This window comes from Periplaneta americana, chromosome 3 (genome assembly GCF_040183065.1).
Source record: "Periplaneta americana isolate PAMFEO1 chromosome 3, P.americana_PAMFEO1_priV1, whole genome shotgun sequence".
In the NCBI taxonomy this organism is placed as follows: domain Eukaryota; kingdom Metazoa; phylum Arthropoda; class Insecta; order Blattodea; family Blattidae; genus Periplaneta; species Periplaneta americana.
The window spans coordinates 96,102,163-96,125,205 of record NC_091119.1 but is presented as its reverse complement, the minus strand read 5'-3'; the positions used below and the strand labels follow the sequence as shown (position 1 = coordinate 96,125,205).

The window sequence follows — 23,043 nt, the reverse complement described above, 5'->3', positions numbered from 1 at the left end:
TTGAACATTATTTTTTCCTAAGGGAGGATTTAGTAGCAGTTGGGTATTTTTTACAGTCTCTGGTAACAATCTGTAAACCAAATTGTTTCTCAGTTTCATCTTCTGTGTGAATATTATTATAAGCCTAAATGAGTTTGACTTCTCTTTCTGCAACTTCCTTCACAACAACTATCTTCTAAAGTTTTTCAATTCCACTTTTGTAAACAGGACCATCCTTCTAAGTTGAAGGGCCTTTGTTGAGGAAATCGGTGCTGATAGAAAAATCTCGATAAGAAAATTTTAGTACCAGGAGATATAAAAGACGAAAACTCAATATTTGTAAAGGAAGAAAAATCATTCTGTTGCAGAATGTAGCTCTTCAGTTGATTTTCTTCTTCTTTTTCTTCTTCACCTTCGACTGCTTCCAGTATAACTAGAGCCATATTTGCTTTAACCACTGTTGAAACATAGACATCAAATAAGGATAGAGCCACAGTTTCGGGATGGTTGGAAAATTTATTTGCAGGAGCCTTACTGATAATTTATCAGTTCACGCATGAATAGGAAATCATGATAAGGTGCTTTAATTGCTTCTAATGACAGAAATTAGGCTCGAACATAGCCTACACTAGAGCAAGAAAAATACATATTTTTCCTACAGATTTCTTCTCCTTATAAGATACCTGAAATTGATCTTGAAACAAGTATATCTAGAACGCAAAAATTGCTTTTGCCTTTCACCTAGCATGACTTCCAGCTCCTAGTATATGAAATGATATCCCGTTCTTTGGAATTCTGCCAAGAAAAATCATTGTTAAAAATTCTTATCCTCTTCATTTTTCATCTGTCCCTAAACTCTGAATGAACTATGTCAAGGAGATCGTCCATACTTTCCACAAAAATATCTCTTTTTTTTCTTTTTCCTTGCCTGTAGTTCTACTCAAATAGGCCTATTTCTATAAATCCTTCCATTCATCTAGAGTTTGAATAACTTATGAACACAGTGATCACTTTTTCTAGTACGGATTCGTGCTTCTTGCCAAAAAAATTAAAACTTCTTGAATCACCAATGCTAAACTTTCCTTTGTTGTAAGATTTACAACTTGTACATTGTAGAAGAAAACGCTTAAAACTTGCCAGTTTGAAAGTAGTTTGGATTCGATGATTTGATTGGAGCTGTAGCCAATGAGAGAGACATAAAAGTATTGTCTTAACTTATGTGACGAACTATGTGAAGAGGTTGATGGATTTTACAACTCTAGGAAAAAAGTCTTGAAAGTCACTTTACACGACCAGTCAGCACAGACAGTTCTGAATCAATAAGTGAAAAATTATTCATCAACAAGATCATGTTTAGTTATAAAATAAATTAATAAAGCACATACAATAATAATAATAATAATAATAATAATAATAATAATAATAATAATAATAATAATAATAATAATAATAATATAGGTTTATCTAGTAATATTAGAAAAAATATTTTCCGGGCTAAAATTTCAAAACTTCATGGTCGATGAGGGTCACCTTGCATTGTCCGATTGAGCTTAAAATTTGCACAGATCGTTTTCTTGTTGATTGGAACAAGATAGAGAGGTGGGAGCAAAACTTTTAGAAAGTTGAAAAATAAGGGCCACCCTAATATATATATCGTCGCTTAAGAACCAATACCGCGTAACTGACAAAATGTAAATTTTACAGGAGAAGGAAAAAACCGAATAAAAACAGTAAAAATAACGCAATAGTCTTGAAAAGTGGTATATGACTATGAAATAGCACAACTAATTTGTAACTAAGTGAAAATGGATGATCATGGCCGTAGACATTTGGACATGTCACTTACGCGGTATTGAAACTCTGCCGTTGACTACTTTTTGTTAGTTACGCGGTATTGTGAGACAACTTTAGCAGCTTCAGAACACATGCTGACAAGCGTTTTCTCTTTGCGTGAAAACTACCTCCTGGAAATATTATTCGTGCTCTTGTATATGTCAATGTGTTATCTGAATTGTTGTCCTACCATCTGACTTGAGGTGAAGGTCAGTAGGCTGTAGCTTGAATCAGCACTAGATTACGTTCCAGACAATGATTGCTGCATTCTTAGTCAGTCAAATGCTGAAACTATGGGAAAGGAAAAAGAAGACACAGTTCAATGTTTATTGTTATAATAATAATAATAATAATAATAATAATAATAATGACAATCTGATACCAGGTACTTTATTTTCACACTACGTATTTGAATAGATAAATAGAATTGTTACTAAAACGTTGCTGACAAATATAATTTTATAATAAAATAATGAATAATAATATTATTATTATTATTATTATTATTATTATTATTATTATTATTGACAATGGACTTGACTGACTTCCGAATAATGAAAAGAAAATCATATAAAAATTTAATAATGATAATTTTTCAGGCACAATATTCGTTAAACACAATAAATAAATAATTATAGGCCTATGTTGAAATCACAAAAAATAATCCTTGAGTAACCCTAGTGTGGAATACTATCATAAAAACTATGGCACAATCGGTTCTATATACAATAATGTGATGGTAATTTAGGCAGGCTACTAATGCTCTTTTTTTCCTGTGCTTTTGCACGAGAACATGACTTTTTTTTTTTTTACTGAAGGGACGCCATCAGTACTATTAGCTAACCAATATCGCACAGTTCATTCTTTAATTCCCAATGTACCCAGAAACATCTTTTTGCAAACCTGAATTTTTTTCTCATCAACTTTTAGGTTGTAGACAAATGTTCTCTTTCTTCTCGATTCAGAATTTGTACTGCCAGGTCTTTTCATAGGAGTGAAATCCACAAGATTTTATACGTAAACAGTCCTCTGTTCCCAAGTCATAGTTTTCCAGAATGCCTGAAAGATGTGTCTTCTCTCATTAGAAATTAAATTACAGCCCCTTACTTTCGAATTTTGGCACATTTTATAACTACACTGTGGCCCCAAATTCCTTGCATCTCTTTCCGTATCATGTGTCACTTTGCCATCTTTCGATCTCTTGTAGCTAAGATAAGCTTCCTCTTCCATTCTAAGTTTTCTATTTTTCATTTTCTTCCACTTACCCTTTTGTGGCTTTGAACTTCTTTTTCTTTTCTGTCAAATTTCTATGAAACGTTTGTAGATTCTTCTCTTTACCTTTCTCTGACGAATGTAAAGATGTAGAATAAGTAGCACTCACAAATTCTTCGGGGTCGTCTACATCTGAAGACGCATCCGAAATTTGGTGTAGCCTAGACCCTTCATTGACGGAGTATTGTCTTCAGTTTCTGTCCTATCCTATTTCTAGCGGTATTATTTTAATAGTCTGCATAATACGATCATAACCTTACCGGTAACACTTGACGGACAATCCCTGATCTGCAGCAGCCCATTTTCAGAAGGACGGTTTCCTTTTGAATTTGAATTATGAGGCAATACACCTACGAATAAGATGAGATTACTAGTGTTTATAAATGTGATATAAATGGATTAAAAAACATGTGTAGTAAATATTATCAACAATTTAGATCTTCCTCCTACCGGAGGAAATGGAAGGAACCAAGCTCAGCACCACTGAATGTAGCGCAAATTATTTTAGCGGCCCATTCATGATTATTTATATTAAGTACTTAAATTAAGTTTGCTGTTATGATTCCGTAACTGAAGAAAATAAACGTTTAATAACTGTGATATTTCTTATGCCATACCTTTGTTAATGTTTAAAAAGTTTCTCCCGTCTTGAATGCAGAACATACCACAGATAGGATTTCGTTCTCACTAAACTGACCGTCGTCTGATTCATTATCCATTTCTTTTCTTGTATTTGTAGGCCTATATAATAATAAAATATTAAATGTACTATATTTCAGTGAATGAACTTGCAGTAAGATTCTGCGTGAATTCAGCTCAACTAACATTCAATTGACATTAGTGAAATAATTCTATTATATTTACCTTTTAAATAATTGAAACTGAACATTTCTGTAATCTTCTCAGAATATTACACACTGTAGACACAATTTCACAAGGCAGTAACGAGAACCAGCTTCCATACTGAGGGCGCGCAGGGAGTAGACATAACAGCCTATCTGTTGTCAGATACGCGGTATTTCCTACAGACTTCTCGTGATTTCAGATACGCGGTATTGTACCCCCCTCCTTCGCACGCAGGCCATTCATGCTATCAAATTCCCGTGCTTGTCAATGCATGCAGATGACAGTGGAGGTACCATCTGTGCAAAAAAACAGTTTTGACCAAAAATGTCAGTTATGCGGTATTGTTTCTTAAGCAACGATATATATATATATATATATATATATATATATATATATGTGTGTGTGTGTGTGAAAAAAAAATTTTTTCTTTCCATATAGCAGAAGGACAGTGTTTTATACATATCAATTTTCATTATTGTACAGGATACAGTAATGGAGGAAAAATGTTGACTATTTCCAAAAATTTTACTGCTGTAAGCTATACCTAACCCCTTAATTTAGAAATGGTGAAAAAGATGCTGTAGCAAAGGAGCGGCATATCCTCTAACCAGCCGTCACCTCTAGCTGTATTCAATATTTATTTAAACATTTAACAAATATGATGTAGCTTTCTTTCGAATTGTGTCGCATTCATTAAATCACCATACAAGATGACACACATGCATGTTTTTATTAGCACAATATAGTGAACAAACATTAATAGCACCGATAAATAACTTGTATAGAGGTAAGCAGTAAAGAGTAGCAGCAGTATATCCACTACTGTCTGCTTCAAATTCAGTGAATCCAATCAAACATATGTCTGTGACGAATTCCCTTATTTTAATAGTTGTTTCATTTCATTTACCAAACTGTTACTTGTCTTTCTGTTCAATACTCTGTTCACTTTTCTACTACTATCCAACTTTAAAAATTTATATAAGTATAGAGCTCTTGATCTCCTTCACTGAATTCTTGATGATTTTATTAATTTTAGTGTTTAGGTTACTGGTAATTCTTTGAGTTCATATTCCTAAACTGTTATGTTTTATTTTAGGTTATTATCCATATTGTAAAAATCTTAAATTCGGTAATATTTTTATTATTTATTTATTTACCAGAGCTTCCTCAAATTAGAGGTTGCCATTAGACAAAGCATACAAAACAAAAAAGAACAAATACATGATTACAGAGTAAGAAAAATGGTAAACAAGTAAACAAACAAACAAACAAACAATGGCAGCTCACAGAATAAGAAAAGTTACAAGTAAAGATGTAATGAAAGCTAATAAGAAAAAGAAAAATGATAATGGTGCATCAGTTTTTTTCAGTACACTGAATTAGAGTCCATATAGGTGGTTCCGTAAGAATTTTGACTCTCTAATTATGAGAAAAGATTTGTGCAGTCCTTTGGTCTTACTGAATTTAGAAGAGAAGTTAGGCATCATTTCTCTTGCTCCAAACATCAATCCTGTGACACTGATATCGTGAAGTTTGTATTTATCTTTATAATACGGGATGGTTGGATTGTAGCTTGCTTGTTTCTCCTTGTGTACATCTTCAGGCTGTCCTTTATATGTTTCAAACTTGATGGTGGGGTCGATTATCATACTCTGAGACAGGGATTCGCTGATGGCAATTATGTCAATGCATCTGTTACTACCATTGTTGGCAGTTCCGTGGACTTCTTCATAGATGGTGTATTTTAGTTTTCTAAGGGCATCAGCCAATTTAGTCCTAATTGCAAGGTGCCTATGTATACACAATGTTTCACCATAAGGGTAGGCTCCCAGGACATGTCCGAGGGTTTCTATCTCACTGAAGCATTGCCTGCAGTGGTTGTCCTGAGACCTACCGGTTAATGCTCTTACAGCACTTACGTTGACAGTCATTTTGATCAGGGCTATAGAAGGAAGGGCTGGCTCATAGCGAGTCGGAAAGTGATGCTGTCCTCCCAGCTGCTGTGACATCATCACAGTACACAGCAAGTCCTTCGCTCACAAATAGAATGTAAAACTCCGTTACAATAACTGCTGGAATTATCGACCAAATACAATATCAACTATGGATTGATATGACCATCGTGAACACCCCCCAATAACAAGATAGAAAATTGAAGCCAGGCATATGATCTGTTTCATTCAATATATTATAAACGCTAGTTATCTTTAAAGGCTACAATTTTAACAATTTCGTTGCTCTTCAAACTGATGTCTTGGTTACATCTGCCTGTTGAGCTATAGCTTCTTTCTTAAATATTTTATGGTAGACTTTTATCTCCTTTCACATGTCACGATTCCTTGCTGATTAAATTTTATATCCCAGGTCAAGGAGAGGCATTCATTCATACATGGACAAGATTTCAAAATAGTAGGCCTATGGGACATGTGGAATGAAGCTGTGCGCCAAAACATCACATCAATGATAATGATAATTAGACTATTATTATATTAGTATTGTTAAATATTATATTATGTTATATTATATTATAATTATATTATATTATAAACATACGTGACTGCTGGGTTTGCAGTGAAAGACCTGCCCTTGGAGGCAAAAATCTATCAGGGAATGAATATTATGTCTGTGATGGAGCATATTAAATGGACAGACAAAATAAGAAATGAATCTGTGCTAGAAAGATGAAGAAGAATAATGCTGAAACTAATCAGGAAGAGAAAACGAAATTGTCTGCGTCGCTGGCTAAGAAGAAACTGCTTACTGAAAGGAAAAAAGTTCAAGGCAGAAGAAAACATCAGATGATAACATTAAGGTACAGGGAAGTGACTAAGAAGGCGGAAAATAGGGGAAATTGGATAATGCTGGGTTTGCAGTGAAAGATCTGCCTTTGGACAGAAAAAACAATATATATATTGTTATTATTATTATTATTATTATTATTATTATTATTATTATTATTATTTCGATAACCAATCATTTCACTCCTGGTTGAAGTGCATGAAATGAAAAGGTTTTAAATAATCAGTTAAATACATTAGATGGGAGTAATGGAACAAATGTTTATCTTTTGCTAAGTAATAGTTAGGGATGTATATTGGTGGCAAATGTTCTCACACGTGTATATAGTTTGATAGCCTCGGAGCACACGTTTGAAAACTTAGTTTCTAGCAATGTTTTAAAACGTTGTATCACTTGTTCCTCTTTGTCAATGGTGTTCCCGTGCATGATTTTAAATTCTACTTCAAACATTTGTATTTCCACTCTTCGGAAGGTTCAGTTAATCCACCGCAAGACAAAATCCCCACCCAAGTGTTGTTTTCACTGCCTTAAGTTCTTTGTTTTCTGGCCTAAAGATGAATCTTTTTCTTTAGCTATATGTGCTCTGTAGCCAGCAATGTAGTTCAGAGTTTCACTTTCTGCCAAGCTTTTTACATCTTCTATTCCTTCCATAGGCCTTAATTCATTATCTTCATCGGAGAGTAGAGAATTCAATGTTGCATTATTTTCAGTAGCAATAATATTCACCTCATCAATCCCGAAGGCAGATTGCAACATGTCTGCCGTTAAATATGGTTTTAGTTGATAATCCTTATCTTCAGTAACATTAGTTTTATTAGATGGAAGGGGAAGTTTGTTAGAAAGTAGGAGGCGTCTCAGTCTGAAAATGAAGTCTGTTGGAGTTGGATGGTTGTAAAAATGTCCGAGACCTCTGATCTGGCTGAAGAGACTTTCTAGTACATCCTGAGTTAGGCAGCAAGTCATTATGTATGTCAATCCATTACATTTAATTTCTTCATGTAGACCCAACAAGGAATTAATTGACACCAATATCCTCTTTTGGAAAGGCAGTAAGTGTTTTTTACCCAAAACTCTCATATGAAATATTGCATCTTTCACGTCACTAAGCACTTGCAACTGCTCTGACATGCAAGAATTTAAACCAAAGGCTGTCTTCACTGGATGAGACGATGAAAAATTGGGGCTGTTGCTGTTCATTATATCACAGAATGAATCTATCAGTTGAAAAAATTCTGATGCCTTTCATTTCAAGTTAAAGAGGATATTGCTTTGGCAACTGTTCTTGAGAAAAGAGTTTTAGCCGGCCAACCTTTTGTCTCTCATTTCCTTTAAGGAAGAGAAACTCAGGCTTAAGTTTGTAACATAATTTCACTTCCTTTCCATCTTTATTTAGAACTTCGATCAGTAAGTCTTCATTTATAACTGTCCCATCTTTAAGTTCTAATCCAGTGTCAAGCAAATGGTTTCTCAGTAACTTCAGATAGTGTGGCATGTCGGCAAAAGCCCATACTTTTTGACACGGATCAGCGGGATGTCTGAAACTCAAGTTTTCAGGTGATATTGCCAACTCTTTCCACAACAAATTGCACCCATCCAAATCAGAAACAATTGCTCATACAAGTATCCCAGTTCTCTCTATATGTACAATTATGTCAAAGAGTAATTTCTTATTCACAGTTGTGTCGAAATTATAGTACATAGGTTGTTTCTAAGGTGCAGTCAATCCTCTAGCAAGTACTACTTGAACCAAAGAATGAGGTCCAAACACCTTATCCAGGTATAACAATATAACTTTTTGTCTCAGAGCACCCTGTTAGCCAAGAACATTTCTTATATCATGAAAATTGAAAATGTCTATTTTATCTTCCTTCATCCGCTATTTTAATATGTAAATGTGATGTCGATCTCCTATAGTAAGTACATTTTGTTTCATACGTCCAACTTGAAAATGGTTTCTCTTTTAATTCTACAAATAATGGCCGCAATGTTCTCTCAGTATGAGCCATTTTACACAAAATTAATATGTAAAAAAAAACACATGTACGCACACGCGCACACACACACACACACACACACACACACACACACACACACACACACACACACACATACACACACACTTACTTACTTTTGATTAAACTAAACCCAACAATGCAGCGCATTCAGAAAACACCAATATAGCACGACGTATTATTGTGATGGAAGGCTAGCCTCGTTAAATATGGAAATGTAACGAATTGATACTCTCTTCCCGGCCCCACCTCAAGCTTGTGAGTTAATGTCGTAGCCATGCCTTTAGAGGCTTTTGCCACAAGCTTCGCACTGAACTCTCCATACTCCAATGACTCCCAACAGTGAACTTAATAATAGGGATCGGAGTGCAACCAAGTGTTACGATACATTGTTATTACGAACTTACAGGTCTACTGTTACTAGGCATAATAATTCAAATTTTTTGAGTAGGTTAAGCTTGAAAAGCCTCTTAAGAGCTTCGTCACTGGTGCATGAAATGAAACCTGGTTAAAAGACTATTATAGATTATCGGTATTATTAAATAAACACAGACATGTACACAGAATCAAAATCAATTATAGTTTTGTCTATGCTATTGTTGGCATATCAAATAGATGACTTTATTTATAATCACGTTTCAAGTTACATTAAATCTAATGTTGATTATGCACAGTTTTCCATTATTTCCTTCAGTAAATATTAAACCCAAGAGCTTGACCTTTACTTTATGATCACAAACATAATAGGCCTACTGCTCATTAGACGTAATTTTAATGAATCGTGTAAGTAAAACTAGAAACATTTTCACATCACATTTACACAAAATAAAACCTAAGGTACGGTATAACTTAAAACATATTCAGAGCAAGGCTAGAGAATATATTCCAGCTGTATTCAAAGTCAATAACATGATGTTAAAGCAACAGCAGAGTAATATAACTAAAATTAAAACAAAAGTACTGTGAAAACCTAATCTGTAATCATGGGAATTTTAAAGGAGCCCTGAACTGTTTGAACACAAATTTCTTACAGTAACTTCCTGTTCCACAGGACTGGAGGAAGAATGTTCTGGGTGTTGTGAATAGCCCTGAAGTGCAGTTACTGAACCAGGCTGAGCGTTACCAGCTGGATGCTGACACGCCAAACTGGACGTGCCCCGACAGTTTGACAGCTGCAATCACACTTAACTCTTCACTCATCCAGACATCTACCACACACTATGTGTACGTTGCAGAATATGGTACATTCACTGGAGGGGCTGTGCTCGTGGACTACTACGATATACTTCCCACACCTGCCAATGTTATCATCGTCACAAATGTGGATGTAGACGGCTTCAAAAGCATGCTGCTCAAGAATCTTGGCCCACAGTGAACAGAGTATAAACACAAACAACATGCCTATGAAGTGTTTTGCTATTTTATAACGTATGTACAATAAACTTCCCCCTTTCCACAGAAAGCAAACGCAATGAACCACTACAAAGTCGATATGTGATAATGTAATTTACTTGTAGGTTTAACTACAATTATTGTATTCACTTAATTCATTTACATGTAAATTCGGAACATAATTTTGTCCAAATGAAAACTTCAGTGTTATGGCAATATTAACCCTTCACGAATGTTATACCAGAAAGATCCATTTTGACAAACAAATAAATGTCTGTCAATCCATATTTTCTACTATTTATTTTTGTTGTTTTTGTAACATACAAACAATATACTTAATACTTTTTTCCGACAATGAATATGGTATATATTTCATGAATTTTTTTTCATTAATTTAAAAATTGTTATTAACTAAATGATGCTATTTAAAATTAATGGTCGGTCATGTTGAAGCCTATTTAACACAATGTCTTTTAAGATGTTAAAATGTTTATTTGGTGAGAGGATGGGGTAGCAAGGTACACTACTGCACAGACTATTATTTATGCATTTTGAACTGGCGCTCAAGGTCAAGCAATGGACTGCATTTGCCACGTGTGCTTATCTCAATCCTGGACCATTCTACTCAACTAAAGTCAGCTGGGACAGCTGGAATTACCAGTGCTTCAGTTCACAGTTTTCAGCGACTCTTGCATGGTTTGTACTTTTGTACGTGACCTTGATCCGCCAGTTCGAAATGCACAGATAACAGCAAAATTCCGGTTCTTATGAATCCATGAACGTAAGTTCTAACAGTACACTTATGATCATTCAGTGTCTAGAAAGAGTCAAATTAAATATATTGTTCTACTAATGCTAGAAAGAGTCAAATTAAATATATTGTTCTACTAATGCTAGAAAGAGTCAAATTAAATATATTGTTCTACTAATGCTAGAAAGAGTCAAATTAAATACATTGTTCTACTAATGCTTTTCCAATTCACTGCAGACTAAAACAAGGAGATGCACTATCACCTTTACTTTTAACTTTGCTCTAGAATATGCCATTAGGAAAGTCAGGATAAGAGAGAGGGTTTGGAATTGAACAGCATACATCAGTTGCTTGTTTATGCAGATGACATGAATATGTTAGGAGAAAATGTACAAACGATTAGGAAAAACACGGGAATTTTACTTGAAGCAAGTACTGTAAAAAGATAGGTCTGGAAATAAATCCCAAAAAGACAAAGTATATCTCATGTCTTGTGACCAGAACATAGTACGAAATGGAAATATAACAATTGGAAATTTATCGCTTGAAAAAGTGGAAAAATTCAAATATCTTGGAGCAACAATAATAAAGAAAAATGACACTTGGGAGGAAATTAAACTCAGAATAAATATGAGAAATGCCTCTTATTATTCGGTTGAGAAGCTTTTGTCATTCAGTCTGATCTCAAAAAAAAAACTGAAAGAATTTATAAAACAGTTATATTACCAGTGGTTCTGTACGGTTGTGAAACTTGGACTAAGGGTGTTTGAGACAAGGTGCTTAGAAAAATATTTGGGGCTAAGGGGGATGAAGTTACAGGAGAATGAGAAAGTTACACAATGCAGAACTGCACGCATTGTATTCTTCATCTGACATAATTAGGAACATTAATCCAAACATTTGAGATAAGCAGGGCATGTAGCATGTATAGGCGAATCCAGAAATGCATACAGTGTGTTAGTTGGGAGGTCGGAGCGAAAAAGACCATTGGGGAGGCCGAGACATAGATGGGAGAATAATATTAAAATGGGCTGATTTATTTATTTATAATTTATTTTTTAGAATATTAACAATAGCCAAAAATTTCTGTTACAGGTCTCTTATTTGGTTACAACATGTGGTCCTAGGGAAACAATTTTATGTAGAATTTAATAAATCATATCCAGCTGGCCTAAGAAATTTCACATTTCCTGTATTTAATTTTGAAAAGCTATGTTTGTTCTCTAAAAGCCATTCATAAGTAAGTAATTTGCAAGCCTTCCAGAAAAGAAAAGCATAATTCTTAAAAAGTATAAATATAACATGTGTGATTTGTAGATGAAAAATTATGTATGATTTACACAGTAGAAAGACATGTAACTCTGTTTAATACAGATGCTGTGAGACATATGCACAAATCACAACCGTCACTACAACCATGTGGTTCAACTGTGGAAGAAATGCTGAACTGAAGAAGGGGTAGAAGAAGTCATGGACCAGCTTCACCTCGTAAACGGGTGGCTCAGCAAATTCTGTCACAGCAGGCTTGGTGACATCAATAAATGACACAGAGCTGATGAGTTCGAAGTGTTGTTCTTCACTGTCATGGGCACACTGAAGTGTTGAGCACATGTACGCAATATCACGAGGGGGAGCAAACCTGAAAACAACCCCCAGGATCTTAGCCTGAGGAAGAGCAAGGGATCCCACGTGCGCAAACATCACATACATTTGGAGACCAGTTACCATGCTCTGGCATACCAGAGTCCAGTCTGTGTGTCCTCCTGCACTCAGAATGGGAGAGGGCACAGCCTCCAGCATCACATGCACCCAGTCACCTGCATCTTCCACTCTTGAGTCACCGAAAGTCGCTACGTACAGGTTGAATTTTTTAGCTGTCGTCACATTCTCCATGGCAATGCCAGTCAGTAGTTGCAACACGTAATGGTGCATGGCAGAGCAAGCCGATGGAGACGTGAAATTAGAGGGGTACACAGGTACGGAACAGGACGCATATCGGTCCTCACCAAACGTCACTGCCTGCTTACTGGCACAACTACCATCCTCTGCTGCAGATGCAATAGATAACCAATGTCGGGGATCATCATTCAGTTCAATAGCTTCCCTAGTCACCTCCTCCTCCAACTGCACAACCTTGCGTCCTGACATCACAGGCATGCCCACAATGTAGCCTGGGTTTCCACTCCGATGGAATGGCTTGGCACCGTCACTGACCCAATGGAATGCGACAGAAAATGTCTGCATAAGCTGGGAATGTGCAGAAACGTTAACAAGCACTACATGTGCACTGATCTTGAGTACACCATTTGTACCATTGTGTTGCACTACATAGTGCAAATGTTTTAAAACATTCATACAATGCCCAGAAGCAGTGCTGTAGACAGGGTCAAGATCATCTTGCACTTCAAAGCAGTCAGATAATTCCGTACACAATTTCGGAGACACAGTCACACATACATCAGGTGGGCATTCCTACAAAGTACACAGTAAGAATATTAGATAATTAATACTGAGATAAAGTAGCAACAGCGATGTTGCAAATTTAAAACTCATATCCTTTATGTTAAGTACACAGTTTCACCTTTTGAAGTCAACATAATCTAGGACAATTTGGAGTATTCCATTGCTATATAACTACATACTTTACAGACCAAAGTGCCTTGTTTATAATGTTGCAAATGGCAATGTACTGTAATCAATCATTACTTCTAACTCACCTCCTTCAAATAACCGTTGAAAGTCTCATTAGCCAACTGAGGTACAGCTAAGACAGTGAATCCTTTGTAAAATGTGGAAATACGAAGACCTGGATTATTTTCACAACTCTCAGCATTAGTGATGCCAACCCGGCTACATGAACCATGCCAATCACTTAAATATTTCACTGGTGTTGATGTCTGGCATAACACACCCGATATTTTTATAGGCAGACCTGAAAGTACAATGCAATATGTCAGGGTCTGGGAAAATTGTGTAATATGTGATAATTATTTTCCATAAATATTTTGAAGCAAAGAATGCCAGATAATTTCATTAATCGTAACTTATAGAGAAAAGAAGTTCATTATATATTTAGTTCAGTTTAATCCTGTATAAACTGAGCTACAACATTACAAATCCATGAAGTAATCATCACCATTTTGATACAAACAGTCACACAATTATGTGTACAGTGGTGAAGATAGTGACATTGACAGTAGTAGTTGCAAAGGTGGTGATGGCAATGGCAGCAGTAGATCGGCAGTGGTGGTGGTGGTGGTGGTGGTGGTGAGGGCAGTGGGAGTGATGAACTGATGATTGTGCTCGTATTGAAAATTCAGTACATGAGGTGCATGAAACAGTAATGGTCCAGTGTTCACAGGATCACGATGTAGGTATATGAATTGGAGCAGAGAGGGAGAGAGAAGGAAAAGGAGAAAAAGAAAGGATTTGAAAATCAGGACAAATGATAATAAAAACTGTAATACAACCACCTTCTTAACTTCCATCAAAAAGATTTCTTTTTTAATAAATTATACTACCGTTTATAAAAATAATCGACAACAGTATTTTAAAATGTAAAGGGGTTCAAACCCCAGCCTACTGTTCTTATAAATGAGGACTTCAAAAGCACATTCATTTATTCCATACCTTTCCGAGTATAACAGTTTTCAGCAAAATCATTATATTTGGAATGGCTTACATTTTATTTTTTAGAGAACTATGATAGTAAAGAATTCAAATGGAATAACAAAATGATTCCCATCTGTCACAACACAGTTTTCGAATTCCAGACTGTTCTACTGTTACTACTTAGACTCTACAACCATAACGTAAACTGTAGCTTATCCATGTTGATTTTTTTTTTCAGTGGGTTATTTTACGACACTTTATCAACATCCTAGGTTATTTAGTGTCTGAATGAGATGAAGGCGATAATGCCAGTGAAATGAGTCCGGAGTCCAGCACCAAAAGTTACGCAGCATTTGCTCATATTGGGTTGAGGGAAAATCCCGGAAAAAACCTCAACCAGTTAACTTGCCCCAACCGGGAATTGAACCCAGGCCACCTGGTTTCACAGCCAGACGCGCTACCCGTTACTTCACAGGTGTGGACTCCATGTTCGTAACATTTCAACATGCAATATTTATCTCTCTAGATACAATCATGCTTCTGTAAGTAGATAAAGGCCCTATCTGGTTAAATTTCATGTTTTTATAATTGAATAAATTATTTTCTCACAAAAACTGCAGAGAAAATCCAAGTATAGTAGATCAATTCGTTCTGTAGCAATCCTCTCGTAAAATTTCGTTTTACAGTGACAAGAGCCAGCTGAGCCCCCGCACCTGCAGTTAGATTGCATAATTGCAGTACCGCTTGCTTATTCCCTTTAGCAGGTTGTGTTTATATACAATGTTGCAATAATTATGACGATCTGTAATGTTTTTGGTTGCACTAATCATTCTCAACATTATCAGAAGAGTAATATATGTAAGTTTTCATAAATCTCTGGGTAGAAAAGAAAGGTGTAATGGCTGAATAGAAATAATTGCAGACTCCATTCCAAGCACATGTATGTGCTGTTCATTCCACTGAATAAGACTATGAACAATCCTGCCTCTCAAAATCCGGTTTACTTCAAACTAAAGAACACAGAATAAAAAACAAAGAATGTGATTCCTTCCATGCAATCAAGGGTACAGAAACAATTATTAGACTCGTCATTAAAGGAAGAAAGAGACAGTGCTTATTTCACAAAAAAAGTAGCACATGAAACAATAATGGAATCTAAAGCAAGTACCAGTTTTAGTTTTGTGTAGTTACGAAAATTTCGTAAAAAACATTCAGCCAGATGAATATCAGGAAAAAGAATCTCACAATGAAGAAACACAACATTATACCAATTTGTCAGAAATCACTATACAGTGTGAAATGAGACATGAAAAATATATAGGTACATAATTTTTCAAACTGAAGGAAGACAATCCAGGATAAATCATTCACACTATCCAAAAGTGACAATGGTGGAACCGAAGAAGAAACAGAAAGTGATGTGTTTGTTAAAGTGGAGGAATGAACAATAAAATGTTCTTTATAATGTGAAAATGTCTCATATCCCTTCAAGCAAAGAACCATGTTTACATGTTGAAACTAGCACACAGGTCACAGAAATGTGTCATGTTCTTACTTGAGTAGACAATCTTCAATGTATGTGAGAATAGCTACATCCATCTACATGTAAATAGTACGAGTTTTTACTTTTCAAACGATTTGTGAAACAAATTTAGCAACTCTGAAACATAATAATATGTATCACATATTAGTAAAAAGATATATCAGTTTCCTGGAATTAGGAGGAAGTGGGGACAAAAAAGGGACTAACATTTGTAAATTATGGAAAAATAAGAGAATTTGGATAGCTGGTGAAGGCCAATAGAACAGCCCTGGTTTTAGCAGCAAATATGTAACATAATATGGCAATGCATATATAATGATGGACATTTCAGATTTGTGTAGCAGAAGGGTACTATTACAGGCAAACTGAAAAAGTGCCATATAAAACACTGATTATACATTTCTTATCTAAAGACCTTTGCCATAACTATCATTAAATGCCTATTTAGTGTATCTATTTTTGCAACAACATTTTCGAAAGAATGGCAAAAAGTTATACACTCTGCACTGCCGTTAATATTACTTATGCTAACACTTTCGCAGCAACAAAAACATTCTTCTCTTGTTGACATTACCTTACATTCACCGCAATTACACCACTTTATGTTGTTATTTCTATTCTCAAGCGAACTGACTTCTGGAATTTCTGCACTATATTCCTACTGGGATTCGAATTGGTACGGTTTAATTCCGGACATTTCCTTAAAAGTACAGATTGAATTTAAGACTATGACAAACACAGCTATTTAATACTGCTTAGTGTTTTTTTTAACATGTGGCTGCTATTACATCATTGCCTATAACATATCATATTACAATGGCAAATAAACAGTGTTCCAGACATCATAGAAAAGCAGTTTTTCTTCATTGTTCATCTCTCAGTTTCAGTTTTCTTAATAATTATTAATAAAATAAATAGGTGTTATTTAACTGGACAAGGGCTATAAGAATGATAATAGTGTTTAATTTCGATTTTCAAAGCCTAGTATTAATAAAGTTGTCAATAAAGTGATGATCTCTCACCATAAAAACATTTTTCATCCTACACTCAATGATGATATTTTATCCTCTTCAAAACTTTTAATGTCCACCCTTTTTATTACTCAGGTTAATAATTATTACACCTGGTGCCACTCAGCAAAATTCACAGTCACATTCAACATAACATTTTTCATACTGTAGAGGCGAACAATCATTTAGTCTGTACTATACTTACCAAGTGGAACCACTTTTCTATTCACTATAGCCCACATAACGTCTCCAGCCTGATACGGTTTAGCAGGGGCATCAAATACTGGATAGGCAATGTTCAGCATTGGCCAAGGAAAAGGCCTTTGCCTTTTGTATAGCTTCTCGAACTCCTGCAGTGATGTAACAACCTACAGCAACAGAACTCACATGTGTAGTCATAATTGCATCTAATTATGGAGAAGCAAATAATTATGAAATAAGTTGATAGTTCCTGTTGCATCATATGTTATAAAATATTATTAATATGGTTATTCTTGACAAAATTCTTAGGCTCTGTTATTATAACAAGCAAGTTACATGAGCATAATTATTTGTAGGAAGGGTCATGTTCTTCACATCAGGCAATGAGAACCAAGATTTTCTCGAATTTAACTACTGAAAGCCATAACAATTTGTGGGAAGAATCATGTTCTTCACATATTATATTGTAATAATCAATTCCACTTTTTCTTCAGCTATAGCGGAATTCACATACTGAGCCAATGAAATAGGAGATTTATGGATGAGAAAAGAGTGTGGGGCTAGTTAGCTAGTACAGATTTAACACAGAGAGAGAAATGTTACTGTCCAATTGTCAACCCAATTTTCCATTTTTCTGCTAATACTAGAGTGAAAAAGAGCAAATGACTTCGTCAAATGCTCAACATTAGATAATAACCAATAATTCACTTGGATTTTCTGTCCAAAATGTTGTCTGCTAACGATAAACTGGCAACATGATAAGGAAGACAGTGTAGCAAGCTTACTATACGAGTACATTGCCAGACCATGTAAGTTATATGTTGCTTTGTGTACCAGTTGTTAAATTTTTACCGTAAGTGCTTTTGAATTACGCTTTAAACCTTCAGTAATACACGTAAACATAATAATAGTAATCTTAAGGTTCTGAACAAATTGTGAATCCTGCAGTACTATGTAGCAAGAGACTTCACTATCAGAGGCATCATACCATTTACATTTCAGTCATCTCAACAGGGTGCGAATTAAAATTTATGATAAGGGAGGTATAGAATCCTAGATATGGACAGGCTTAAGATAAGATGTGTTATTCCTAAGTTATTGATTGTTGTCAGCTTGCCGGTAATGATAATACAGAAATATTATTTTCTTTGCTTACTTTGTACTTTATAAAATTTACTCGTTTTAAAACAATTATATTTTGTGAGGGGGGTATAGAAGTTATCCCTGGCAAGGACATTAATATGAATTTATGAGAGGGAGATAACTTTGCAACAGTGCGGGAAATCCCCCCCCCCATCCCCACCGTTAATTCGCAACCTGCATCTCAAAGTTTGAAAAAATGTACAATAAACAATGAGATACCAACTCATCTTTTTGACCCCATATATGCTCTCATTTCTCTGTCTCAGTTGTGTTAACTTAGAACAAAGAGTCTGTTTAAGAACTACAATACAGAATTACGAGTATGTTTATGTTCAACTTAAAATTATATAATTTAATGAAACGCGAAGAAAACAACATAAAATATACAGCCAGATGATGTATTATCGAAGTTTTTCTGTATATTTAACACAAACTGACTCTGCAGGTACTTATGAAATGTATTGTCGTGATTCTCCAGAAGAGGAATAAAATTGCAATCTCACCTTGCGGTTGTAATAGGTGTGTCGAGTTGAAAGATTGTCCTGCTCAATACACAGGAGCCCTCCAGCATCATGTACTATTTTCAGCTCTGTATTGTTGTGGTACACAAAGTGAGTCTGGTAACAGTAGCGTGAATCTACATTGGATGGTGTTCTTTTGTGACAGCCTGAGAATACAAGGCGGTCACTCTCGGAGCATTCCACATCACAGCAGCAGTTGATGTCACATGAGTATAACTGTACAGACGAGCACATCAAACAATGAGAATCAGGATCTTCTCGAATTTAACTGCTGAAAGCCATGTACTATCACTATCATGAGATGCAATGAGCAGTAATGTTCCCAGATACACACACAATGTCACAAGTTATGGGGAATCCCACCAACAGTCAAGAGCCCAGTTCAGTACAGTGTGGATGCACTGTTTTCATTGTGACATTATTTGTGTGCAAGTGCTAGTGTTTTACAAATAAAGAAAGTGAAATGGTTTTGACCGTAGCTCTGAGAATTTTTAATATGAAACAGTGAGAAAGAACAGGTTACAAGAAACTAAAACGATGTTTTAGGCAAGAGTTTTGTAAACACGAGTTCCTTCACAATAGTACGCTTATAAACTTCTTCATACCTGAAGACCTACAAGATCTAATAAATAGACATCAGATTTATATACAAATGCATATTCTGTCTGATTTTAATATACCTTATTGATACCATTCAATTCAATGTGCATTTTCGTTTTATCAGCAGACATTATGAGTGTCTGAAGAACTTCTCGACTTGGGTCAGTTGGTTTCGACAAAATGAAGATAGGTATTAAAAAAAAGCAATTACTGAAAATGGAAATTTTAAATGGGAAAACTTGATAGTGTGTGCACAGATGGAACTTCCGCAATGACCAGCAAAGTAAAAGGTTTCGTGGCTTTAATAGAATATTATTTGAAACGCGAAATTTTCATCATCAAGAAATCCTCTCTGTCAAGGACATGAAATTGTCTTCTGTACTGGATCCTGTAATTCGATGTATTAACCAAATTGCACTGGAGCACTCAACAGAAGGGAATTCCACTAACTTCTAGAAGCAGATAAATGCCAAGAAGAACTTATGCATCATTGTAGCGTTCTAGCCACTAGACCCCATGATGATTTACTTTTCTATTTTTGAATTTGAAAAACTCATTTGAAGCCAGATTTTCAGATTTCGAGAATGAAAAGAAATTCTTCTGCTTTTTGCAAACCCCTTCTCCATATCTTCAGAGGATATTATTTATTACCCTATTGACATACAGACCAAAATCTTGGAAGCTCAGAACAACACAATAAGTTCAAGGAGATACTTGTAAATCCAGCTAGCAAGATATTTTCTGCCTTCTGGGAAAGGTTTCCCTCCTCTCAGATTCCTGCACTGTGAGGCATGGCCCTGCAATACTGTTGCAAATCTTTTTCTGTCATGTGATTGATGAAAAGTAAGTACTGTTCTGTACTCAATGATCAGCATCTCAAAACCTTGTTCCTTCTGGCAACATCACCTACGAACCTCAACACTGCAGAACTGGTGAAGGAAAGAAATCCAAAAGCCTCACTAAGAACTAAGCCAATCTTGTTTCATGTGAATCCTACTATCAGACAATTTTGGAACATGTTATTTTCTTAAAAAGTAATGTTAAGAAATGTAGGCTATATTAGTTTCAAAATGATTATTCATTAAACATATGTATTTTTCAATAAATATTTGTTATAAAATAATTGTATTAAGTCATTTATAGTATTGGTATGTTTCAAATATAACATTATTTTGCTCTTCTTTCAAACTATTTTATATTTTGATTATAGGATACATGCCGGCACCAGGTTTCCCCTTCTCCCTTCCCCACCATCATCATCCTCAACCATTCGCTACACTATACTTACACGAACACTTAACATACACTCACCCTAGTACATGACATAACTCTTCAGATATACATTATGCATAACGTGGCCCGCCGAAGTGGTGTGCAATTTGAAAATGAGTCACAGTCCTGCCATCTATCCGCAATATGCGGAACCCGAATGATGTAAAGTGAAGTACGTAGGCATTAGACACACACATATTTTGATTATATAGAAATAATGAGAATCACATAATGTTGACATAATTTCTGGAAACCATGGGCGAGGGAGTTACATTAAAGTGGAGTGGCACAAGGTGTACTGTTGGTTGGCTACCCCTGCTCTAAGGTATACTTTAGAAATCATTTCCATGCCTAAATACCATCTGTTCCCAGATACTATTCTTGTCCAGATTCCTTTGTCTCTGTTTTAAAACCCAAAGATAATCATATTACTATTCAGCTTATCAGAGTTCTAATGAACTTCTGATGGCTAATGGATGTTATAACTAGAGGCATAAAATTATCACAACTGCAATAAAATATGCTATAAAAATAAGAAGCGTGCTGTTTGGTCCTTTTCTTTCAGTTTTCTTTACATTTCATCACAATTGCAACCCTTTATTGCGAATTAATGCTATAAGTGGATATTACTGCAATAAATTGTATTTTCAGCAAAATACAAGTGATTTTGAAAAATGCATAATCTTTTTTTAACTTCAATTGAAATACATTTTTTCAGATTTTGTTTTCTTCTTCAGAGCATGGCCAGGAACTTCGTTTTTGTGGTATGGCATACTGTGAATAAGAGACTATAACTCTGATATGGACATGCATATTATTTATAGCCAGGGGTGAAGGAAGGCACCAGCTATTTGTAACACTTTGCTTGTTGATTTTTAAATTACAATAATTGCCAGTTGCCATTGGATTTAAACACGAAAGTCACTTAATTAAACATTGTAACATTGATGTCCATTACCAATTAGTTGTTGTTTAGTCAACTGTCCGAAGACAGGTTTGAACCTCATGACACCAATAAGGCATCACTCATGAGGCAACTAACCCAGGAGATAATTGAGTAGAGTGGCCACTTTACCAATAATTATGTACCTTATTTTAATTTCCTCCCCTCAAATACATAAATAACAAAACAGGTTTTAGGTAATACATACTACTGCGTGTTCAGTTCAAAGTGTGTCATGGCTCACTGTATGCCGTCATGTGGCTAGTCGTTGAGCCTAGAGAATTCAATCTTCCTACACTTCCACAGAGATGTATTACTTATGTGCTAGAGAAGTTGCCTAGCAAGTACGGCGTTCATTCTGAAGAGTACTTACTGACACGTATGGTAACACCTGTAGTGGCAGGAATGTGAACTGTTTGGAAACACGTACTGAGGTGAGTTTTTTCTTATATATTTTTTCTTACTGTCAGGATATGTGGAGAGGGTTAAGACGATTACTTACGTATTTGTTGACATTAACGTCGACGGTCAACATGGACACGGAGCATTTGAATTGTATTGTGGAATGTTGCCATACGCAATCGATGATAACAAATACCCTGCGTACGACTTGCCCGCACAAAACACAGTTCGAAAGAGGTTATGGTAGCACACAGACTTTACAGACCGCCATCTGTTGCTAAGATGTTCAAGTTATACCATACACGTTCTCAAGTTCAGATTGAACGTCTTGATTAATAGGCAACTTCTCTGACATAAAAGCTAAAACTCGCTTCAAATCGCTGACTCACAACAGTGACGTCATGACACACTTTGAAATGAACACCCAGTATTTCTTCAATTAATAAAATTAATGCTGTAAAATGCTACTTTTAAAAACACTTTTGCTATAAATACAAAAAAATCAATGCCATAATTTTTACACCTCTAGTTATAACATTGAAGAAAATATATGAATGTACAAAGAGTAAAGGAGATAACACCCACCGTCAAGTCACATGTGCAGATCTCAGTGGAAATGGGTCGTGCCTCTACTACGATCTCACTCGTTGTAGGTACAGGTTCTGTCGTGGTGCCTTCCTGCACTGTTGATACAGTCTCTGGCTTCACTGATGTAGCTTCATTCTCTGACGTTACTGATGTGACTTCTGTTGCATTCTCTGTACTGTACGACTGAGTTACATTTTCATCAGATGTACTGTTGTCATTGTCCCATCCAGAACTGCATGTGTCATTCGTCACATTGCACACTGTGTCTGCATATGTGCATATACACACACACGCCACAAGCACCCACAGCACAGAGACATGCAT

The 23,043-nt window shown here is 35.5% G+C and overlaps 2 protein-coding genes across 2 annotated transcripts in view; one reads left to right on the top strand and one right to left on the bottom strand.

The window, feature by feature from the left end:
• LOC138696281 (uncharacterized) overlaps window positions 1-10,420 on the top strand; it is a 23,473-nt gene extending 13,053 nt beyond the window's left edge. Inside the window, exon 6 of the mRNA XM_069821017.1 lies at window positions 9,793-10,420. Coding sequence (XP_069677118.1) covers window positions 9,793-10,116 — 324 coding nt within the window. The 3' untranslated portion in view covers window positions 10,117-10,420. The remainder of the gene's footprint in view (window positions 1-9,792) is intronic.
• Window positions 9,835-23,043, bottom strand: LOC138696279 (tectonic-3-like). Its single transcript, XM_069821008.1, has 5 exons — window positions 22,717-23,043; window positions 18,897-19,130; window positions 17,255-17,417; window positions 13,602-13,816; window positions 9,835-13,356 (listed from the first exon to the last, which is right to left on the bottom strand). Exons 1-5 carry the CDS (start codon window positions 23,041-23,043, stop codon window positions 12,250-12,252), a joined length of 2,046 nt encoding a protein of 681 aa, XP_069677109.1. The 3' UTR covers window positions 9,835-12,249.